Source organism: Lissotriton vulgaris, chromosome 5 (genome assembly GCF_964263255.1).
Source record: "Lissotriton vulgaris chromosome 5, aLisVul1.2, whole genome shotgun sequence".
NCBI classification, from domain to species: Eukaryota; Metazoa; Chordata; class Amphibia; order Caudata; family Salamandridae; genus Lissotriton; species Lissotriton vulgaris.
The window spans coordinates 1,789,776,911-1,789,797,902 of NC_141693.1; the positions used below are offsets into that span (position 1 = coordinate 1,789,776,911).

Below are 20,992 nucleotides of genomic sequence, written 5' to 3' on the forward strand. Positions count from 1 at the left end.
ATCTAATGAATGTTTCACTTATGAAGAATAAACTTTTGTTCCTGGTGGACATATTTGGAACTGTTTTGTGGTGAATTGTTTTGTGTAAATTTAAGGTTACAGATACTACTACTACCCTTTCTCAAACGTACTGTTATTATGACCCTTGTTGGGTAGTTTTATGGGTTAACCCCATTAAAACTTAACACAGTCTGTCTGTGAAGACTTAGGTGAGGAAGATGTAAAGTTAGAGCAAATGGAGACCAGTCTTCATTTCAAATAAAACAGTTTGTTTTTCTTGTTCCCACAATGTATATCTAATAAACAGCAAATGCTATTTTTTTCAGCGGACAGGAGCTTATGGAACTTGATGCCATTCACCACGCGGGACTTTTCTGTACGATCTCTAGCCGATAGACTAGGAGATCTAAATTACCTTATCTACGTTTACCCAGACAGGCCCAAGGATGAAGTGTACTCAAAATACTACACGCCGGTCCTGTGCACTCGTAAGTCTATGTCATAAGCCTGTATTTATAGCACATATTTGAAAAATCGATTAAACATTGTAACAAAAGGTTGTTTGCTTTCATCAAATAATGTTTAAGAAGACAGCCATTGATTAAGTGATATGTATCAATTGAATTATAAAGTTTTTGTAAAACACTGTCTTCCTTGCTGATACGATTTTGGCTTTAATTTTCTCTGGTTGGTTTTTCTAGTTGAATACTGGAATGTACTGATGGGGTATATGCCTTTCTATTTATGATCACTCAAATGTTCCGCATCTGATGGAAGCTTCTTGCCACGGAGTCCTTACCTAAGGATAATCCCCAGATGTCAGTCAGGATCTGGAAATTTTCGAGCAATAACCCTGAGCGTCGGTAGGTGGTGTTGTTCACTCCGCATTTTCTGCGATGGAAGTGACATACACAGTACCTATAGAGGGGCCACGTCCGCGCGCTGAACCAGTTCTTTCCTTTTCACACCTGATAGCACATATCCATGAAGAGCAAACCCTCAGTCACTTTTTGTGTGACTTATTTCGACTTTTTGTCACCTACTTTTTTGAGAAATACTTTTTTCCTGGTGTGACAGGATGTCCCCCAAGAAGTTGGATGGTTTCAAACCATGTGTTTGTAACCAGAGCCCCACTTGGTCTGTTCATGGTGCCTCGAGAAGAACTATGACTGGAACGCCTGTGTGGATTGCCGCACCATGCACCCGAAGGCGCGGCGTCAACGCTCCCTCAAGCTCCTCACCACTCAATGTCAGACGACACAGTGACAATCAGGATTCCAGTCATGTGGAAGGTCCCAGGACCGCTTGCGGAGCTGCACTAGACGGTCGTCATTCTAGTCAAAGTCACTGTCGGGTATGTCGCTTAAAAAGAAGAAATCTTAAGAAGTTGAGGATTTCTCTGCTTCCGTCCAAACCCTCAACCTAGACGAGGGAGAATTGACACTCTAAGCCCGTACCTCTGCCGAGTCCAAACCAGGGTTGGCTCTGTGCTTCCCGGATTTTGCCAGAACTGAAGCGACCCCGGCCCAATTTAGAGAATTCTATGAGGCCATGCACCTCATATTTGGGTGGCGGATCCCTCTGCAGTGCCTTCGGGCCCAATGGGTTCAAGAGGGAACCCAACTAGATACCCGCCAATGAGTATGCCCTTGGCGCCACTCATGCTCCTTGGATCATGTGCTAGATTTGGAGTGACACCTCTAGTGATCTCTCCAGCTCCTGCTCCTGAACTGACGCCCATTGACGATGCCATTCCCATCGTACTCAACTCTGAAAAGGATAAGGATCAGCGTTGCAGGAAGCCGGTCCTGAGCCATGTAGAGTAATGCTTCCAGGTCAGAGCCCAGGGCCTTTTGTTTTTGACAGGCCTTGGACAATGGACAAATGAGAGGGATATGGCCACCTTGATGAATATCGAAACCCATTGGTTGATACAGAGGACGCCTCCTGGTATGAAGATCTAGTGGATGCCAGTGGGTTAGACCCCTCACCTGGCACTGGTCTGGTCTCCTGTCCTATTGTGGCTACAGAGGAGGGAGCCTTTTTCGCTATGGTGGTGCATAGGTGGCTGAGGTCTTGGACCATCAGTTGCCCTCAGTGGCAGTCTAGACTAATGTCTTGACAGGTGCTTCCGCTGGGATCTGCCGCTCTGAACCCTTGCTCACCTTTAATGAAGCCCTCACTGACTTCCTCCTCAAGCCTGGTCCAAGCTCTGCACACGGGCTTCTGTGCACAGGACAATTTCCTGCTGCCTCCGCCTGCTCCAAGGGACCCCAGTTTCCTTATCTAGCACTCCACTCCAGAGAGCTTGGCGGTCCAGGCCTCCACTTCCAGAATCAGCCCTGGTGCGTTCCCTTCCACTCCACCAGTTTCGGAATCCAAGACGCTGGATGCCTTTGGAAAGAGAATGTTCTCTTCTGCCAGCCTAATATTGCAGTCGGCGAACACTGCTTGCCTCTTGGGCTGTTACTCCCACACAATATGGGACTCAGTTGCGCAAGTACTCTCTCAGGCTATTGCCGACGGGAAGGATCCAGCAAAGTTGGCTAAGCAGAGCGATTTCTTTGTCTGTGGTCCTTTGGCTCCACGACTGGCCAAGTACTTCTGGTTTTTCTGGGGATGTTCAAGCAGTGCTATGGAACATACCCTTTGATGGCTCCACCTATTCTGAGTGAAGGCAGAGTGCTTTAAGGACTCCGAGGCTACAACCGGGTCCTTGGGTTTCTCTATAGCCCCTCATCATCCCCAGTCTGCCTTTTGTGGCAACAGAAGGGGTTTCCAACTGTGTGAATACTCTCCCAGCCACCACGGCCAGAAGGCTTCCACGCCATTTTGTGGCTGAGGATGCAATTCCCACATCGGACAGGTAGTTAGATGTCCGGCCGATGCACCACTCACCCATAAGCCTCCGAGCCTCTTTAGTTTTCCCTCCTACCATCACCTGCTTCACTGGGGGTAAATAACATCAGACTGTTAGGTACTACAAATTGTAAGAATTGGCTGCTCCATTCCCTTTGTAGGTACCCCTCTACCCATGCCATCCACATTCGACTGGTTGATGGAGGATCATCTTTCCTTACTGTGTTGGGAAGTGTCTGCTTTCTTGGCCAAGGTAGCAATAGAGAGGGTGCCAGCATCAGAAGTAGGCCGTGTATGCTGTTATCACTATTTGCTGGTGCCCAAGATGGATGGAGGCATTTATCCTATACTCGAGCTGTGCCTTTTCAATCCATTCCTCAAACAGAAGAAATTAAAAATGCTCATGCTCACTCAAGTTCTATCTGCCCTGGGACCAGGAGACTGGATGGTAGCAAGGGACTTGCAGAATGCATATTTTCATATCACCATTATTCCCTCCCACAGACGTTAACCTGTGGTTCGCAGAGGGCCAGGGGCACTTTCAATTTGCTGTTTTCCCCTTTAGCCTCACCAGCGCCCCTCAGGTTCCCGCCAAGGTGATGGCGGTGGTTGCAACACATACGGTGGTCTGGGGTTCCTGTCTTCTACCTCAATGATAGCTGTTGAAGTCGGGCTCGCCACATGCAGTCTTCACCCACCTCCAGTCTACCGCAAACCTTGCGCATTTGCTTGGGTTCACTATCAATATGTCAAAGTCACACCTGATTCCCTTTCAAATGCTCCCTTTCATTGGAGCTGTTCTGCACACAGTGCAGCATCAGGCTTATCCTCCTGATACCCGATGTTACAGCATTTATCCAGGGTTTCGGTGAGACAGACTCTGATGCTGTTGGGCCTCATAGCCTCCTGCTAGTGAAGCATGCCCGCTGGCATATGCGGGCTCTACAGTGGGAAATTTGTTTGAGCTTCATGTGGTTGGCTTCACACTGAAGGCCTTTCTACCCCACCTCCACATCAAGGAAGGGTTAGTGTTGGCATTCTCAGACAACATTACTGCAGTGTGAAACTGCAACACGCAGGGTGGGGTCATGGACCCTTTGTCAGGTGGCTCTGTGCCTCTGGACATGGCTGGAACACCAGGGCATCTCCCTGGTAGTTCAACACCTGGCTGGCTCTTTGAATGCCATAGCGGAGAAACTCAGCCATCGAAGACTAGCCTAGCAGATCTCGAGTGGCATCTCCATCCGGAAGTGGTGCAAAGTCTCTTTCAAGAGTGAAGAGAGCCTTGGTTAGATCTGTTGGTCTCCGCCGAGAACACGAAATGTCAGCAGTTCTGCACGCTGGAGTTTCCGAGGCGTCTCTTACTTGGAGATGCCTTTCCGCCAATACCACTTCTGCCCGCAGCACTCAATAATATCAGGAACAACTGGGCCCAAGTTATTCTTCTGGATCCGGATTTGGCACAGAGAGTCTGGTATCCTGAGTTGTTGAGCATGAGCATTTTTCCCCTGGTCAAGCTCCCTCTTCTGGAGAATATTCTGTAGCACACCGTCCACCTTTATGCATGGAGATTTGAGCAGTGAATCCTGACAGCCTTCGACCTTCCTCCCAAAGTCTGTGATGTTATTCTGGCAGTGAAGCATCCCTCTACCAAGGCGGTATACACCTGCCGCTGGGACATATTTGTGGCATGGTGTGGTATCCAGAAGCCTTGATCCCCTCTGTTCTTCTTTCTGAAGTCTTATTATTTGTACGTTCTTTGGCCCAGGAGGACTCTTCTCTGGGCACAGTTAATCTTTCAGCCATCTCTGCATTTTTTCGTTGCTGGACCAACCTTCTTTATTCAAGTCACTATTGTGATGAGGGGATTAGGGGATTTCCAACGGAGGGGCAGAGGCAGGCTAGATTTGCCATCCCAGTTAAGAACCAGTTTGATATCTTTAACCCCTTAGATGAAAATGATTGACTGCCCGAATTGAATATAGCGGGTAGAGGACCTTCTGAACATTTAGCCCACGATGGGGGTAGTTCTCCTAATGTTCATCCTTGCACTTGTGTGAAAGTTGCGGGGACCACTGGCATGAGAGAGGAAGATATGGCCTCACCTGCGAAATCTACTACTGGTAGTGCACACCAAGAGAGTCGGCTAATTTCTAACTTACACATAAATGAGTTGCCCATGGCTACCCCGAATGCAGTCCACGTTCCAACCCTTGAGCCTGAGGCTGTTGATTTTTATATCGAATCAAGAAGTGGGTATTTCTTAATTACAGCCATTGAAGAAACACCTACTTATTATTTCTGTCTTGATGAGTGTGTAGACGTTTTTAATGTAGAATAGTGTTCTCAGAGTTTTGGCGGCTTGTTTGGTGTCCACTTAGACGTGCACGATTGATATTGTACCTTCTTCCATGATGTTTACGGTCTAAGTTTTGTAAAAGTTATTCATTCTTATTTTATCATTGTTTCAATTTGTACATGGATGGTTTATTAAGTTCAGATTTTGTTTTTGTGTCTATGGTGTTGCATGTGGGGAAACCATCTGTGATTTATTTGTATTGGTCTACTAGCTTTTGAAGTCCTTTTGTGCCAAATATAACAGATTGTTCCACAGATGTATTTAATTGTTTATCTTAATTAATATTATAATTGTTTGATCTATGCATATCTTTTTTTTCCTTCCTAACGCGAAATCAACACAGCGAAAGGAAACGATGGATATGTGACGCCACAGATCAAGCAGGTTGTGCCAGCGTAAGACTTTTTGGTTTTTTTAAAGTTTTGTTTTTACATGACAGATTTGTGGTTGCACTACACCTGCTAAAAAAAATAACAGTATACTTGGGTGCACTTTCGTTGTATCTAGCTCACTAAAGACAACTTGCAAATCAGATAGCACAACCTTTTGATTCCGATGACACATAGCAAATTGTCCATTCATTCCTATTAATATGCAACCTCAGATGTGGTAACAGTGTTAGTGGGATAAAAACCTGACTTACTCGTGGTAGATATGAAAAACAATTCTCTGTAGTAATCTTTACCATGCACAGTTCCACAGCTTTTTTTGAGGGCTTTGACCCAGTATCATTGAATATGCACAAGCCATGCTGTGAGACAGCAATTTGCCATTGTTTCTCCTGTGTTCCTGGTTAAAAATGGACATTGCAATCATTTCTGCTTGTTTCTTGGGTGTGGGATCAAATCGCTCAACAAAATGTTGCAGGACAAAAGTCTATTTTGTTCTTGTTTTTAAAAATGACATAGAGTGCAAAGTAATACATCAACAATTAACACACCCTCAGTTGCTGAAAAAACTAGCAATAGGAAATCGTTCATAGCGTGGGTGGCTGTAGATACACAAGCTCTGCATATTTCTACCATCTAATTTTGGGTGTGGACAGTTGCAAGTTGTTTTTCTGCGAAGTTTCTTTCAAGTCAAAGGCTCCATCATAAGTCCACAATGCACCAGGACAAACACTCCTCTTAAAAGTGTTTTCTTCCACCGTAAGGTTTGGGAGTTCAAGTGCCAGCTACAGGACCAGTGACACTTATTTCCAGTTAAATTTTGGTGTCCGCCGTCGACACTCTGATCCCAGCGAAGAGTAAACTCTAGTGACTTTCTTTGGCGCTAGCCACTGAGAACTCCATTCCAAAAACCATCCACCTTCAAAGTATTGCAACAAGAACAACTCATTGAACTGTGTTTGAGGACCCTCAGAAACAGATGGCGTTATTACAACCGAAGATTTGGGTCGTACTCGGAAAATGACTGTGGAGTGTGTTATGTAGATGACACCATTCAAGTTCTGCCCTAAGTGCAATGAAAAATCTCCCTGGCTGGACCAAAATGGGTTTGTTACCTGTACTAATCTCCCAAGAACAACAAAGCTAATCAGTTCTTCAGTAACGAAGAGGGCGGGGCTGCGCACACCACACAATGCAGCGCCAGTAGTCACTCGAGATTCTGAACATATTTGGTCAGACGAATATTTTCGTCGCAGAGGGAAAAAAACATGCTCTTCGAGTCTTCCTCTGGTGCAAAGACCTGAGCGCATGAAGATGATGTCCCCTGAGGCCACTGAATCTGAGCACAAGAATGTAGAGCTTTATGCTGACAAAACTCAGGGGTCTCAAGATAAAGACCATACCATCTGCTAACATGCACAAGGAGCACCCCAGATGGTTTGACCTCGAAAACGTCCACAGGCTGAGGCAGAAAACTCCTCCTGAGGTATTCGGGGGCTAAGCCCTGAGCCACAGGAGAAGTGTGGCTCAATGGTTAGAAGAGGCAAGCCATGAAGCAGAGGTCAGACCCGGGACCTGGGTTCAATTCCCGACGCGGCGTGTGCCCAGGCCTTGTAAACCAAATGCTGCTGGTGGGCTTGCAGCACTGGTTGTGCCACCCACAGAAGCAGCCTTGTAAAATGTGTCTAAGGTCTGCCTTTGCAGAGCCTGCGTGCAGTCTGGTACTGGCTTGCTGACTGGGCATGTGCACCCTCTTGCCAGTCCCTAAACCTTCCCTTTTCTTCATATCAGTCCCCCCTATGGTAGGCCCAAGGGCAGGGTGCATTGTAAGTAAAAGGTCGGACATGCCCTGGTGTGTTATTTAGGGGTGCAGATCCATACAAATTCAGAGCTAGTGATCAGTGAGGTTTATGGCAAAGCTATTGCTAGACTTGAGAAAGATTTTGACCGCTGGATTTGCCTGCCTTTGTCCCTAATAGGTTGTATCTCCTTGATGAAGATGGTTGTCGTACCCAGATTTTATTTCTGTTCTTCAATATCCCGATGGTTCTTCTGAAACACACTTTCCATATTATACGCTCTCTAATGGTGAAATTGGCTTGGGCTGGTAAATATCCATGGATCAAATGAGACATTCTTACACTTCTCTATTCCATGGGTGGCCTTGGTGCTCCGGCTCTAGAGTTATATTATAGAGTAGCTCCGTGTTCACATGCACATTATTGGATACATGGCCCACAGAATCTCCCTCATCTGCAGATTGTACAGGTGGCAGTCGAACCTGACCCGCTCCCTCAGAGAGTGTTTTGGAACTCTATCAGATGTAACGCCATACTAAATTCTCAATTCGACAGTGCATGCTTGGCATGACTTATTAAAAAGACAAGCTGGTGCCATTGGCTACCAATGAGTGTAGATAGAAAGGTGGTACAGGCTTTACGGTCACTCAACATCTCCACCATGGGTGTTTTATTTTCTGATGACTAGGCCCGTGCTTTGGCCGAGGTAGCAACTGAGGGACAGGATTTCACCCAACTCGCGCGGTTCCATTTTTATAGGATTAGGCATGCCCTGCGTGCTCTGCTTGGCGACGACCTTCAGGAACCTCCTGAATTACTTTCTCTCTTTTTCCTCTTGCGGTCTACATCTCCCAATAAGCTAGTATCTACCATATAGGATATGTCGCAAGAATTCAGGAGAACACAGTATATTAAAGCCAGGTTGGAATGGCAAAGTGATCTAGGAGTAACACTGGATGACGTCAAGTTGAGGTATTGCTGCAATGTCACTCAGAAGTTCTCACTAAATGGGCGCATTAGTCTGTCTTTTTTAGGTTAGCTCAGACTCTCTTGACCCATTGTTTTGGGACAGAAGGTCCAATCCCTGTCTCTGAAGAGTGTACTTTTTCTGCCATGTTTTGTACAGTTTCTTTACTTTAATTTTGCTCGTGGTGATCCCAAGAATAACGTCCTTACTCCGCTCACAATCCTGACACTCTTGCCCACTGAGGTCCTTTCATGGAAAATAGCCTTCCTCATTGCAGTTGCTTCCTTACCTAGTCTCAATGATCTGCAAGCATTAATAGTGGAGGAGTCTTTAATTTGAGTACACAAAGATTGATTTGTATTTAGGGCAAACCCTCGTTTTGTACCTAAGATGTCTCCCTCTTCATGTCAATCGAATCATTGACTTGTCAATGTTTTTCCTATAACCTCAATCCGTTGTAGAAAGGGATTAACATAGTTTAGATTGTGAGCCAGCCCTCATGTACTTCCACTGTCCATAATAAATCCCTTTGAAAGACAAATGTTTTTATTGTAACTGCTGGCAAGCCACACTTGTAATGCCCAGTTCCAAGGCTATTCTTGCTAGATGGATAGTCAAGTATATTCTAATTAACTATGCCAAAGCCAAACGTACACTCACTCTTGTGTGTCAAGCAAATTCCACTTGCAAAAAGGGAGTCAGAAAGGCTTTCCAAGGCAACAACCACCAGCACACATTTGTTAAGCTGTAACATGGTCTACCATCTACATGTTCACCAAACACTGATGTGATGGCATTCATGCTCCACAAATGGCACAGGTGATGCAATCTGTCCTTAAACTTTGTTCCAAATGCATTCCTCCTCAGCTCACAAAGCACAGCTTTTAGAGAGGTGGGTACTGCTTTTGGTCTATGCAAACCACGTGATCTACATCAGCACATCCTGCACACAAAGAAAAGTTACTTTCCTGTAATAATTGTTTTGTATGTTGTAGTAATGTAGATTAACAGGCACTATTCCATGTGTCCTGATGACAGCTCATGATATGATGTTTGGAACATATGTTACCTTTCAGATACATATCACCACACCAACTTGCTCCCACCCTTATGAGGAGTAGAACAAATGTAGTGTGGAGTTCCATGTCCTGATTCATTGCGAGTTTCGGGGGAGGTCTCACAAGGCACCTCAAAACCAAAATCTCTGCTTCTAAAAAAAACAAATTGTATTGTCTGTGTCAAAAAGTAAATGCCAATAATGTGCAAAACAGGTTTTCCTTTCTGTATATCCTCAGTATATAGTATATAAAATGAGTAATCACCTAGGTTGTAAGTGTCTGGTTTCTGATGGAGCTCATATCCTTGGGGCTCAAGGTACTGTCACATGGGTCCCACTAGATGAGAAGTCTGGAAAACTTATACAATGATTACAGGTGGTCTTCTTGATGCTATTGTGAGCATGCCTGGGTGTAGTTTGCGGAGCTTTGCTACGCAAAACTCTGCGAAGTTAAAAAAAATTTCAGCGAAGTTCCGCGAGTGGCAGAGTGTGGTGGAAACTGCAGTTTGTACTGATATTCCTGCAGCTCGGGTAGAAATTCTACCCTAATGGCAGCTTGCGGTCGTGAACTTAAAGTTTGTGATCACGAGCGGGGAAAAAACTCAGGTGCACATCGTGAAGCGGAGTTTTCTGCACTCTGCGAATTCTTCGGAGTGCGAAGTGCAGAAAACCCTGCGAACGGAGCAAAGTTCACTGCCCAAGCCTAATTGTGAGTTGTCGTCCCTAAAATCTGCAGAACATGTATCTCATATTAAGGCAGCGACAAGCAAGGTCAGTCTTCTTAGAAGTAGGCTACACGTCTCAAGTAATGAGCACAATTTAGTGTCTTTCACCAGAGCAGACCGAGGCCAATACTCACAACACTACCAGAGTTTCTTCCAGGCTTTTTGGTAAGCACTACTTCGCACACTTGGGAGTCAGGTCAATGACTAATAATTCAGTGAGTTAGTCTAGAGAAGTTTCATAGGATGTTTAGCTAAGCCTTGTTAAATAAACCCTTACACGGTCTAAACAGTGCTGCTGCTGTTACTGATTGAAGAAAATGCAGAACAAGGCGTGAAATGTTCTACATATTGGCCCTGCATTCCAGGTTCATGACTATTGTACCACGATAATGGAAATAAATCTGCACTACATTGAAAGTGAAGTTTTTCCCATTTTCTTCCACTCCTTGTTTGTCAACATGTTTTACCACCTGTTTGGATTCTCACGGTTACTGTAGTGTGCTCATGGGGACATTCTAGCATCAGAGGAGCCTATAGAAAATTGCTTACTTTAATGACTATTAAAAACTAAAGAAAAAAAGTGTTTTAATATCGTCTCTTGGCCAGAGTGTTACAGATATTGGAGAAACAGGCAGCCCTTTGTTGGTGTTATAATGGCACTGCTTGTTCCATGGCACATAAACACCTTTCATGCCTATTTTCTCTTTTAGTTTTGCGACATCCTCTGCTGAACTTACACCAACAGGCAGTTACATGGATCAAGCACCCTCACCCGCAGTGTGCTCCCAACAGCATTATAACATCTACACTCAAAGGTATGTCATGGTTCAAATGTATGCAGCAGTTTACCATTTTGATAAAGTGGACAGGTTGTGATTGGAACCTGTGTCTGCTCAGTTTGCAATGCGGCAATAGACAGATGCCCTTCATTTGCAATGATGCCTAGTTAATAAAAAAGAGCCTCATAGTACTCCTGCTAGTTATAAAGCATCTGACATTAAAGAGCACTTTGCAAAGCAATTTTGTTGCTTTCGAAGAAGAGCTCTTTAAGTTTTTACAGTGTGAATGATGCATCTATCCTGTTAGAGCAACTTCTTTTGGATTCTGGTGTTGGAGTCTTACACAGCCTATAGTCATGCGCGGTTTGATGTACTCTACTTACCTAAATTTGAGAAATATGCTTACGAGGAGGAGAAATACCAACATGAGTATGAGTGGCAGCCTTACCTACTTCGTCCCTAAACGTACCTGCCTGTGTTTCAATTCTTGTCACATTTATGACCACATTCGAAAGGCACATTAAAGAGGTTGCTTCCACATCAGCCTTGACCACAAATACCTCCTTCTCCCTGGGTGCCAACAGCCAACTGACCTTCTCGCCAACCTTGGATCTCCGTCCTATTGCCTCTGTCTACTCCCATTAATGGCAGCTCCAGTTCCAAGCCCTATGATGCCAACACCTAGAGACATAGTAGAACAGAGAATGTCTGACTCGGACCACATGTCTAATATGGATGAAGGAAGAAAGCATTTCGGGGAAGGACAGGGTGATAATAATCGATGTGATGAAGAGTTAGAAAACGGTTATCATTTACCTTCAGATACTTTCATGCCATTCTATAAAGAGCAGTAAAATGCAAAAATGTTTTCTATATCTTGTAAAAGAGCGGACATTCAGAATCTTCAAAATCCTGCCCAACCCTAGATTTTGTCTGGTTTGAGGGTTTCACACCAATGCTGTCTGCAGTTCAAGCAGTCAAACCTTGAATGAAGAATACGTGTAGGGTGCCAAAATCTGCGGCAGCATGCTACACTGGCCACCCTAAGCCCGACTACAAAGTTATGGCAGTAGCACTGCTTATAAAATGGTATCACTCCAACTTCACATCCTCTGGATGGGGATAGCAGGTGCAAAGAAAACATTGCGTGCAGAGTCCGCACTATGGCTGTGACATCAATAAAAGCTGCAAGTACATTGGCCATTCTGGGGCAATGTGATTCTCAGCAGTGAGACAGCATTTCATCACTTATCAAACTCATCCCTGATGGTAGAAGGGAAGACTCAAAGGTGCAAATAGATGTTTCCAACGCAGGCGTTCATCAGCTCGCATGGATAGCAGTCCTGTGCAGACAGGGAGGTTTCTCCAATGTGGAGGCCAAGGAAGACCCTGGTACCCCTCAGGATAATCAAGATATGAGCTTTAGTCATATGTCAGAGCCAAGGCTTCAGCAGAACATTGTTGAAGAAAAGGAGAGCATCCCAACCACACTGTAAGTACATCCAAGAGAGAGCTTGACTATCTCCACCTACCTACCCTGAATTGGCCCTTGTTAGAATGCAATGACAAAAAACGTAGGATTCTACCCCAGACTGTTTCTGGTCAAGAAAAAATCAGGCCAGGATTTTAGTGGGACCTATACTGGCCCTTCGGAACAAATTCAGGAAAAACAATCTTTCCAAATGGTAGCCTTCCAAGAATCCCTTCTCTTCCTTCAGGAAAGGACGTACATTCCCTCTGTGGACCTTCAAGATGTGAATTTTCATGTTCATGTGCATTGAAATCACAGAATACTGCCAGTGACCAGACAACACCATCAGTGAAGGGCACATCCATTTGGTTTTAAGGCTATGCCCCAGATCTCTTCAAAGTGCCTGACAAAGTCACCAAATACACCCATACTTGTAATACTGGCTCATTGAGGGATCATCAGAGTAAGATGCGTGTGCTTCCACAGCTGCAAGCTGTACACCGAGAAATCTTCCATCCATCCTGTGACTATATTGCAAATCCAAGGGGCAGCCTTCGGCGCTCAACTGAGTAGTAGCTTTTCATTGAGAAGAATTACAAAACTTCAGACTATGACAAAGGCATTTCACCCTATCTTAGATCTCACACCATCTTCAATTGACCTGGTTTCTATTTGCAGGCTCCGGGGTAAGGCCTATTCATCAACAGCTATACAACCAGTGGAAGCAGGCTTCTGGCTTAGGAAGTGACACTGTGAAACCCTGAGACGGTTCCCATCAACCCTCAAAGCAGGTATTCCAATCTCCAATCAGGATAATCATGACTACGTATGTGTTGCTGAAAGCATAGGATGCACAGATGGAGGATCTGTCTAGGAGAGGCCTTAAGGAAGAGGTGGGGAAGAAACTCCACATAATCATCCTGAAGTTACAGGCCATCTGACTAGGCTAGTAGTCATCCCTTCCGTGATTAGCAAAACAAGCCTTGATGTATTACAAAACGAAGCATGGCAGAACAAGGCCCTGTTCTCTTTCAGAAGACACTCAGTTCCTGTAGGACTGGGCCATCATCGAGGTGGATGTTACATTAGAACCTGTTTTGGAATTCCAAACCGACCAGGCAGTTATCAACCGTGCCTCTTAAGACTGCAACAAATGCATCTCTCAAAAGCGGGGCTAGTCAATCACAGACCTGTCTGCCACCCTGGAGGACAAACAATTCCAGTACTACACTAGCAGGTCAATTAACGGGGGTCCAAGGGCAATGGCTTTTTGAAGACATGGTCCTGCTGCTTTGCTTATGCCTTTCCTCAGTTTCCTCTTGACCCAAGATTGCAGAGGAAGGCGAAGGTAGGTCATTGTTCCTTGATTATGATTTCCCCACCATGGCCTTGCTAGTTTTGGTACAACGACCTGCTGAGTCTGTCCACGTACCCAGCAATACAGTTGAAGATTCTGTACAGGCTACACTCTAGACAAAACAGATGGATTCATGCGTTATCCACAACTAAGACCTACAATGCAAAGTGGAAAAGATTCTGCACATGGAGGAAAGATAAGAGCCTTATTCCAATTTCTATGCAGCCTCATGAGGTGCTACTGTGTTGCTAGCTCCTTGCGTCTCCATTAAAAGTTTAGCCTTGTATGTGACACGAACATAATTCTAACAGGTGTCAGTGTTATATAACCTTCTCCCTATGCACTTTAATAAATTTGCATGGTCGGGAAGAGAGGTGAAAACAGCAAGTCTTGGAGGAAGGTCAGAGAAGTGCAGGAAGCTGCCCACCTCTACCAACCTCACTCTGGGGCTCACAAAGATGGAAAGGCAAATAAAATACATCACAACCAAAAACAAAGATGTTCCTGGTTGACAGAAGACTTTGACATCGAGAAACAAATCTGATATAGACAGCTGGTTGCAGATTCCTAACCTTTATATTTCCCAGGCATCAAACTGGATCCAGAAGACTTTTCTCTGAGTAATACCCTTGCACGCTGGTAGGTGACATCAGTCGGCCCTGCCTGACGTTGTCCGCATTGTCTCCTCCGTTATGACAATTGGATCACATATATAGGAACCACCTCTATGTGCTTATGTCAGTTGTTTTCTTTCCAGGCCAGTGAGCACAGATCCATGAAGAGAACTACACACCTTCACATTTTGACAAGCTTTTTTTGACATTTTGTCAACTATTTTTGGTGTGTAGGATAGCCAAGAAGGCTTCTCAATTGAAGACATGCAGCACCTGTCACCATGCCATGTTGGTCACGGATCCACACCTAGTCTGTCTTTGTAGCCTGAAGCACGACCACGACTTAAAGTGGTGCTCCGAATGCCAAACCATGGCTCTAAAAGGTTTGATGGACCAGTCCCTAAAACTGCTTGCGGTCTGGATTTTGGCACTGCGTCGTTCACTCTGGAGTTCTTGTTCTCGTCCCGGTTGAAAGGAAGGTGTGGACACCGCTCTAAGAACCCTAAGTCTTCATCCTCCCACTCGAAGATTTTGAGTCAGTCATTTAAGATGCATAAAAATAGCAAGAAGTTAAAGCATGCTTTGACTTTTCCCTGTCGGTTGGCTGACGGGCTGGAGGAGTCTCGGTGTTCTAGGCCTTGTTCGGCAGAACCTGCGCCTGGGTTGGCTCCACCCTTCCCTGCCTTCCCAGGAACCAGAGCGACCCCCGCCCAGCTCAAGTAATTTTATGACACCATGCGCCTCAAATTTGGGCATCCTGACACACTTTGCGCTCAGGCCCTGGAGGCTCAGAGGGGGCTTCATCAGCTTCCGCACTGGCGACTCAGGCCCCAGTGCCGATGACCCTAATGGATCTGAACCGATGCCAGTCGTGCAACTGTCACCTTCCCCAGCGACGGCCTCCACGCCGAGACTCCCGTCGCCCACTGGCAGGACTAGCCCCATTCTCATCCCAACGATGGCTGTGGAGGAAGGAGCTTCATATACTATGTTGGTGCGAAGGTAGGCTGATGTCCCGGACATTCATCTCCCTTTTGTGGCAGTCAAGACAAACATCATGACAGAGGTCATGCAGCCGGGTGTCTCCTCCTCTGAACCCCTCCTGCCTGTTAATGAGGCCTTGACTGATGTCCTACTGGGGACCTGGTCCAAACACAGCACAGGGGCTCCTGTGAATAAGACAAATGCCCGCCACCATCACTCTGCAAAGGGCAACCCAACTTTCCTCACCAACCACCATACGGCTGAGAGCTCGGTGGTCCAACCTTCTACCTTACAGGGCGCATTCCCTTCCACAGCCCTGGACAGGAAATCCAAGAGGCTGGATAGTTGGGGTACAAAAAAAAATCGCCAGCCAGCCTTGCCTTGCAGTTAGTGAACATGGCATGCCTATTGGGCCCTTACTCCCACAACTTTGTGGGAAACGGTTGCACAAGTGCTGCCACAGGTCCTGGAGGAGGCCCAGGCCATCCTCTCCCTAGCGGTACCAGATGAGAGAGATGCGGTGAAGTTTGCCATTCATTGTGGTCATGATACGACTAACTCACTAGGCAGTGCGATTTTCTCGACGGTGGCTGTTCAACGCCACACCTGGCTGAGAAAGTCTGGCTTTTCTGGGGATGTCCGGGCTTCCCTCCTGGACATGCCCTTTGATGGCACCCGTCTCTTCGGAGACTAGGCAGACATGGCCCTGGAGCACTTTAGGAACTCATGGACAACGGCCAAGTCCTTTGGCTTCACATTGGCCCCCTGTCTGCATTTTAGCCCTTTTCTGGATTCAGAAAGGGCTTACAGATGGTCCAGCCAAATTCCAGCCACAAGACCACAAAAGTTCAGCAACCTCTGCCCGGCTCATTTCAACCCCGTTGGTGGGGCAGCCTAAGGCCCTTCCTGAGCCCTCCCCCTACAGCCTCAGACTCCAAGCCTACCTAGTTCGACCCTTAAAGATCATGGGCTGCCAGTTGGAGCAGGATCAGCCAACACCTCCATCACTGGCAAAAAATCAAGTCGGGCAGATGGGTTCTTCAAATAGTCAAGAGGGGCTACTCCCTCCCCTTTAAGACAAATCCTCCCTCAATGCCTCCAACTTACGACCGTCTGATGGAGAATAACCTGGCTTTGCTCCAGGAGGAAGTCATAACTCTCTTGGTCAAGGGAGCCATAGAGAGGGTTCTGGCACCAGAAGTAGGCTGTGGTTGTTATGCCTGCTACTTTCTGGTCCCGAAGAAGGAAAAGGGCCTGCACCCTATCCTAGATCTGTGAATCCTCAACTACTTCCTCAAAAAAGAAAAGTTCAAGATTCTCACTCTGGCTCAGATCTTGCCTGCCCTAGACCCTGGGGACTGGATCGCAGCTTATCTGTGCAGATATGGGGTGCCAGTCTTCCACTATCTCAATGACTTGCTTTTGAAGGCGGCTCGCCCCAGGCCATCGTCTCCCACCTCCTGATTACGGCAGAACTCCTGCTTTCGCTGGGGTTCACTATCAACATGTCATAGTCACACTTGACTCCCTCTCAGATGCTCCCTTTCATCAGATCTGTTCTGGAAACAGTGCAGTTTTGGGCCTATCCACCTGAGGGTCGAGTCCAGGATATTCAGGCCTATTCCCCCTCCAGACTCATAAGGGTATGCTACAAAGCTCTGCTTAAGGTCCCCAGGTTCAGAAAGTCCAGGTCAGGAGGCAGGTTATTTTCCGTCGTTTCTCCTTTCTATTGGAACAAATTGGCCATTGAGATTACGTATCACTAAGGACAACCTCCTTGTCGAAAAATTACTTAAGACTTAACTATTTTAGGAGTAGCTCCCTTTTACCTGCTGTCTTGGCGCCAAGATACTCCTCTGGCGGTGATTTGTGCGTGTAATAAATTCAAATAACATATCCTGGAATTCAGTGAGAATGACTTGGAGGCTGCTGGGCCTCATGGACCCCTGCATCCTGATTGTGACATATGCCAGATGGGCTCTGCAGCGACCTGAACTTCCAGTGGGTGCAGCATCAGGAGAATCTCTCCGACATGGTCCCAATCTCTGAGGTAACTGCACAGGACCTGCAGTGGTGGCTGATCAACCGCGATTGGGGTCAGATGCAGACCCCTCTGCCTTCCCAATCAGATCATACATTAGTGACAGATGCTTCACTCCTGAGATAGGGCGGCCATCTTTCTGAGGTGGAGATCAGAGAACTCTGGACTCAGGCGAAACCCGAACTCCACATCAACTTGTTGGAGCTCCGAGTAATTCACTTGGTGTGGAATGCTTTTCTTCTCTCAATCAAGGGAAAGCTGGTTAAAGTGTACACGGACAACACTACAGCATTCTGGTACTGCAAGAAACAGGGTGGGGTCCTGGACCCTTTGTCAAGAGGCTCTGCGTCTCTATACATGGTTGAACAGCAGGGCAAATCCCAGGTGGTTCAAAACCTGACAGGTTCCCTGAACGCCGGGATGGGCAAACTCAGCAGTTGGTGCCAGCCGGGTCACGAATGGCATCTCAGTCCGGCAGTGGCGCAAGATCTCTTTCAGTAGCGAGGAGAGCCTGGGTTAGATCTCATTGCGTCTGCCAAGAATGCAAGTTTTCCAAAGCGGCTCTCGATCGGAGCCGCTTTTCATCTTGAATGGAAATCTAGCCTCCTACATGCCTTTCTGCCCATACCACTCCTGCCCAGAGAGCTCAAGAAGTTCAGGAGCAAGTCATTCCTGTGGCTCCAGACTGGGCACTGAGAGTCTGATATCTCTAGCTTCTGCAGATGAGCATTGATCCCCGATCAGGTTGCCCTTGCGGAAGGATCTTCTGTCGCAGTAGAGAAGACGGTTCTCCAACTGAACCTGTCAACTCTATGCCTTCTTGCGTGGAGATTGAGCAGCAGCAATCAATAGCATTCGACCTTCCTCCCGAAGCCGGTAATGTTATTTTGGAAGCCAGGCGTCCCTCTGCCAGGATCGTGTATGGCTTCCGGTGGCAAAAAATTGTAAAATATTGTACAGAAAGATCTATTGATCTTTTTTCTGCTTCCCTAGTTCAATTCTTACTTATTATTTTGACCCTTCCCAGCAAGAATCTGCTCTGTGCACTCTTAAAGAGTACCTTACAGCCTTGCTTGCCTTTTTATGGCTTCCAGACCAACCCTCCTTATTTAAATCCCCTATTGTAAATGGATTTCTCAAGGGGCTCGTACATATGTTCCCACCTGCCCCTTTTATCATGCATCAGTGGGACCTTAATTTGTATCTCACCTTCTTGGTGTGTGCTTAGTTCGAACCTCTTCAGAACTGCCCCCACTGGCTGCTTACCATCAAAACACCCTTTTTAGTGGCAATGACTTCAGTCAGGAGGGTGAGCGAATTGCAGGCTCTGTTATCTAAGCCTTCTTACCTGACCATCTACCCTGATAAGTTGGTGTTTTGCACGCGGCCCTCTATTTACAGAAAGTGGTAATATCATTCAACATTGGGCAATCTGTCATGTTGCCCACTTTCTAATCTCCACCACACCCCTCTAAAGAAGAGGATTGACTCCACCGTCTAGACCCAAAAAGAGCATTTTCATTCTACCTTGACTGCACTAAAGAGTTCCAGGCGGACGACCAACTTTGTGGGGGTACGTGGGACTGAAAACAGGTCATGCTGTCCAGAGAGGTATGATCTCTTGACAGGTCGTCCTTTGCATCAAAATCTGCTACACTCTGGCCACAAAGCAGCGTCCTGAAGGCTTAAGGGCTCATTTTACCAGAGCTAAGGCTGCTACCATGGCATTGCAACGTGGAGTCCCAGCCCTTGACATTTGTCAGCCAGCAACATGGGCATCACTGCACACATTCACAAAGCATCAAATCCACAGGCACTGCCTTTTTGGCTGCTGTGTTCTGCAGGACTTCTTGGTCTAAATAGGTCTGCAGTCCCTCCTCCAGGGATGGTATTTCATGGGTATCTATTTCAAGGTAAGGAATCTGTGGATAGATGTCTCTGTCAGATGGACAAGTTACTTACCTTCAGTAACGCCTTATGTATTGGAGACGTGATCTAGCCACACCCATCCTTCCCGCACTGAGGACCGGTTTTTAGGGTCAGGGCTGTTCCCTTTAAGGGCCCTAGTTGTTCAAAACACACCAATGTCAGTGCACTTCATGGCTCTGCGCTCCTGGCGTGGAAAGTTGTGAAAAGTAACTGATGTCATTACGCCTATGTAAGTGACGTGGATGTCACAATGGTGGAGACGACGCAGACAATGTTACGCAGATCTGACCAGCGCCACCCAACGGTATTGCTCAGAGAAAAATCTTCCGGATCCATTCTGGGAAATTCAAAGGTAAGGAATCTGCAGCTAGATAATTTCTGATGGATACATCCGCCTGTAGATTCCTCACCTTTTGAATATCCCCTGTGCCAGCATTGCGCGGAAACTTTTTCCTAGCTCTCCACGCCGATGAGGTCATCTCACTGCCATGGCTCCGCTCGCGACTCCGTATGACATCACTGGAGCCATAAGAGAGCCTCGTCGGTGTGATGACGTCAGTTCCCTTTTTTCCGCGCCATCTACGCGCAATGTTTTTTGTGACTCTCCATACTGTTTCGACATACTATGTTATTTCTCCAGGTTTCTGCTGTAGCTTTGCAATAGCGATTTCGAGGAAGTCACGATTCAAGCTCTGTAGAGTGTGGGGGTCCTATGTCCATCACTGACCCCCATGAGGACTGTTTGTAGTGTCTATCGTCGGACCACAACGTTGAGGGATGTTCTTGCTGTCGCAAGATGAACCCAAAGGCCTTGAAGGAACGAAAAGCCAAACTTTTCATGGCAAAAGTAAGGAAGGAGAAGAGGGGTCGAATAAAAGGTCGAAGTCGTCGAACTCGCATGCTTTGAAGTCGAGGAAGCATAAGAAGAGGAGGAGGCATGGCTCTCCGCGTCGTTCATCGAAGGGAAAGGCTTCGAGTTCACCTTCTCTTGCACCTCGGCGTCTTGAAAAGGACTTTGTGTCTCCTTCGCCTTCACCATCTCCTCAGGCGACTCCGGTTCATACTCCTTCGCCTCAAGGTACCCCGGCGCGGTCGCCGACACCGAGGGGCTCTTCTGCTTTGGGAGGCTTGCCGGCGCAGGACGAACCTTCTCCTGAGCATGAGGCTGTTCCTGTGGCTCCGGCTGTTTTGGTGCCGGTTGCACCTCCTGTGGATCCTGACTCGGCTCTGTATCCTCCATTTCCTGGACTGGGTTCAGATCCTTCAAATTCTTTTAATGCAATGTATGGCGTGTTTTCCAAGGCAGCCTACCCGGAGCACCTTTGGGTCCTGTGGGTCCGCTGGCCTTCAATTTGGGCGTGCCTCAACAATATGCCCAGGCACCCTTCGTGCCGTGTATCCCGATGGCGCAGTCATGGCAGTTTCCAGGTCAGAGAAGGGGAGAAGGCTGATTCTGCTCTTCAGAGGTTCAAAGATAGCAACGCCATGGCAAAGTCCTTAGGGTTGCAATCTCAGTCAAGGGGGTTTGGATATAGGAAGTATCAAGGGTTTGAAAGTTCTTCCTTTCGTAGCCTACGACAGCCTCAGCAACAACAGCAGCAAAACTCTCTTTAAAAAACCTACAGAGGGAGAAATAGGGGTCGCCAAAGTGGATCGGCTCAT

General features: G+C 46.7%; 1 protein-coding gene across 7 annotated transcripts in view; it reads left to right on the top strand.

Annotated features, from left to right (window-relative positions):
* The window catches only part of LOC147717179 (signal transducer and activator of transcription 5B), a 1,664,723-nt gene that overhangs the window by 1,582,882 nt on the left and 60,849 nt on the right, over nucleotides 1-20,992 (top strand). For all 7 annotated transcript variants that reach the window (XM_086924123.1, XM_086924125.1, XM_086924127.1 and 4 more), the window contains 3 exons: nucleotides 327-488; nucleotides 5,562-5,613; nucleotides 10,866-10,970. In XM_086924123.1, the coding sequence (XP_086780249.1) occupies nucleotides 327-488; nucleotides 5,562-5,613; nucleotides 10,866-10,970 (319 nt within the window). The remainder of the gene's footprint in view (nucleotides 1-326; nucleotides 489-5,561; nucleotides 5,614-10,865; nucleotides 10,971-20,992) is intronic.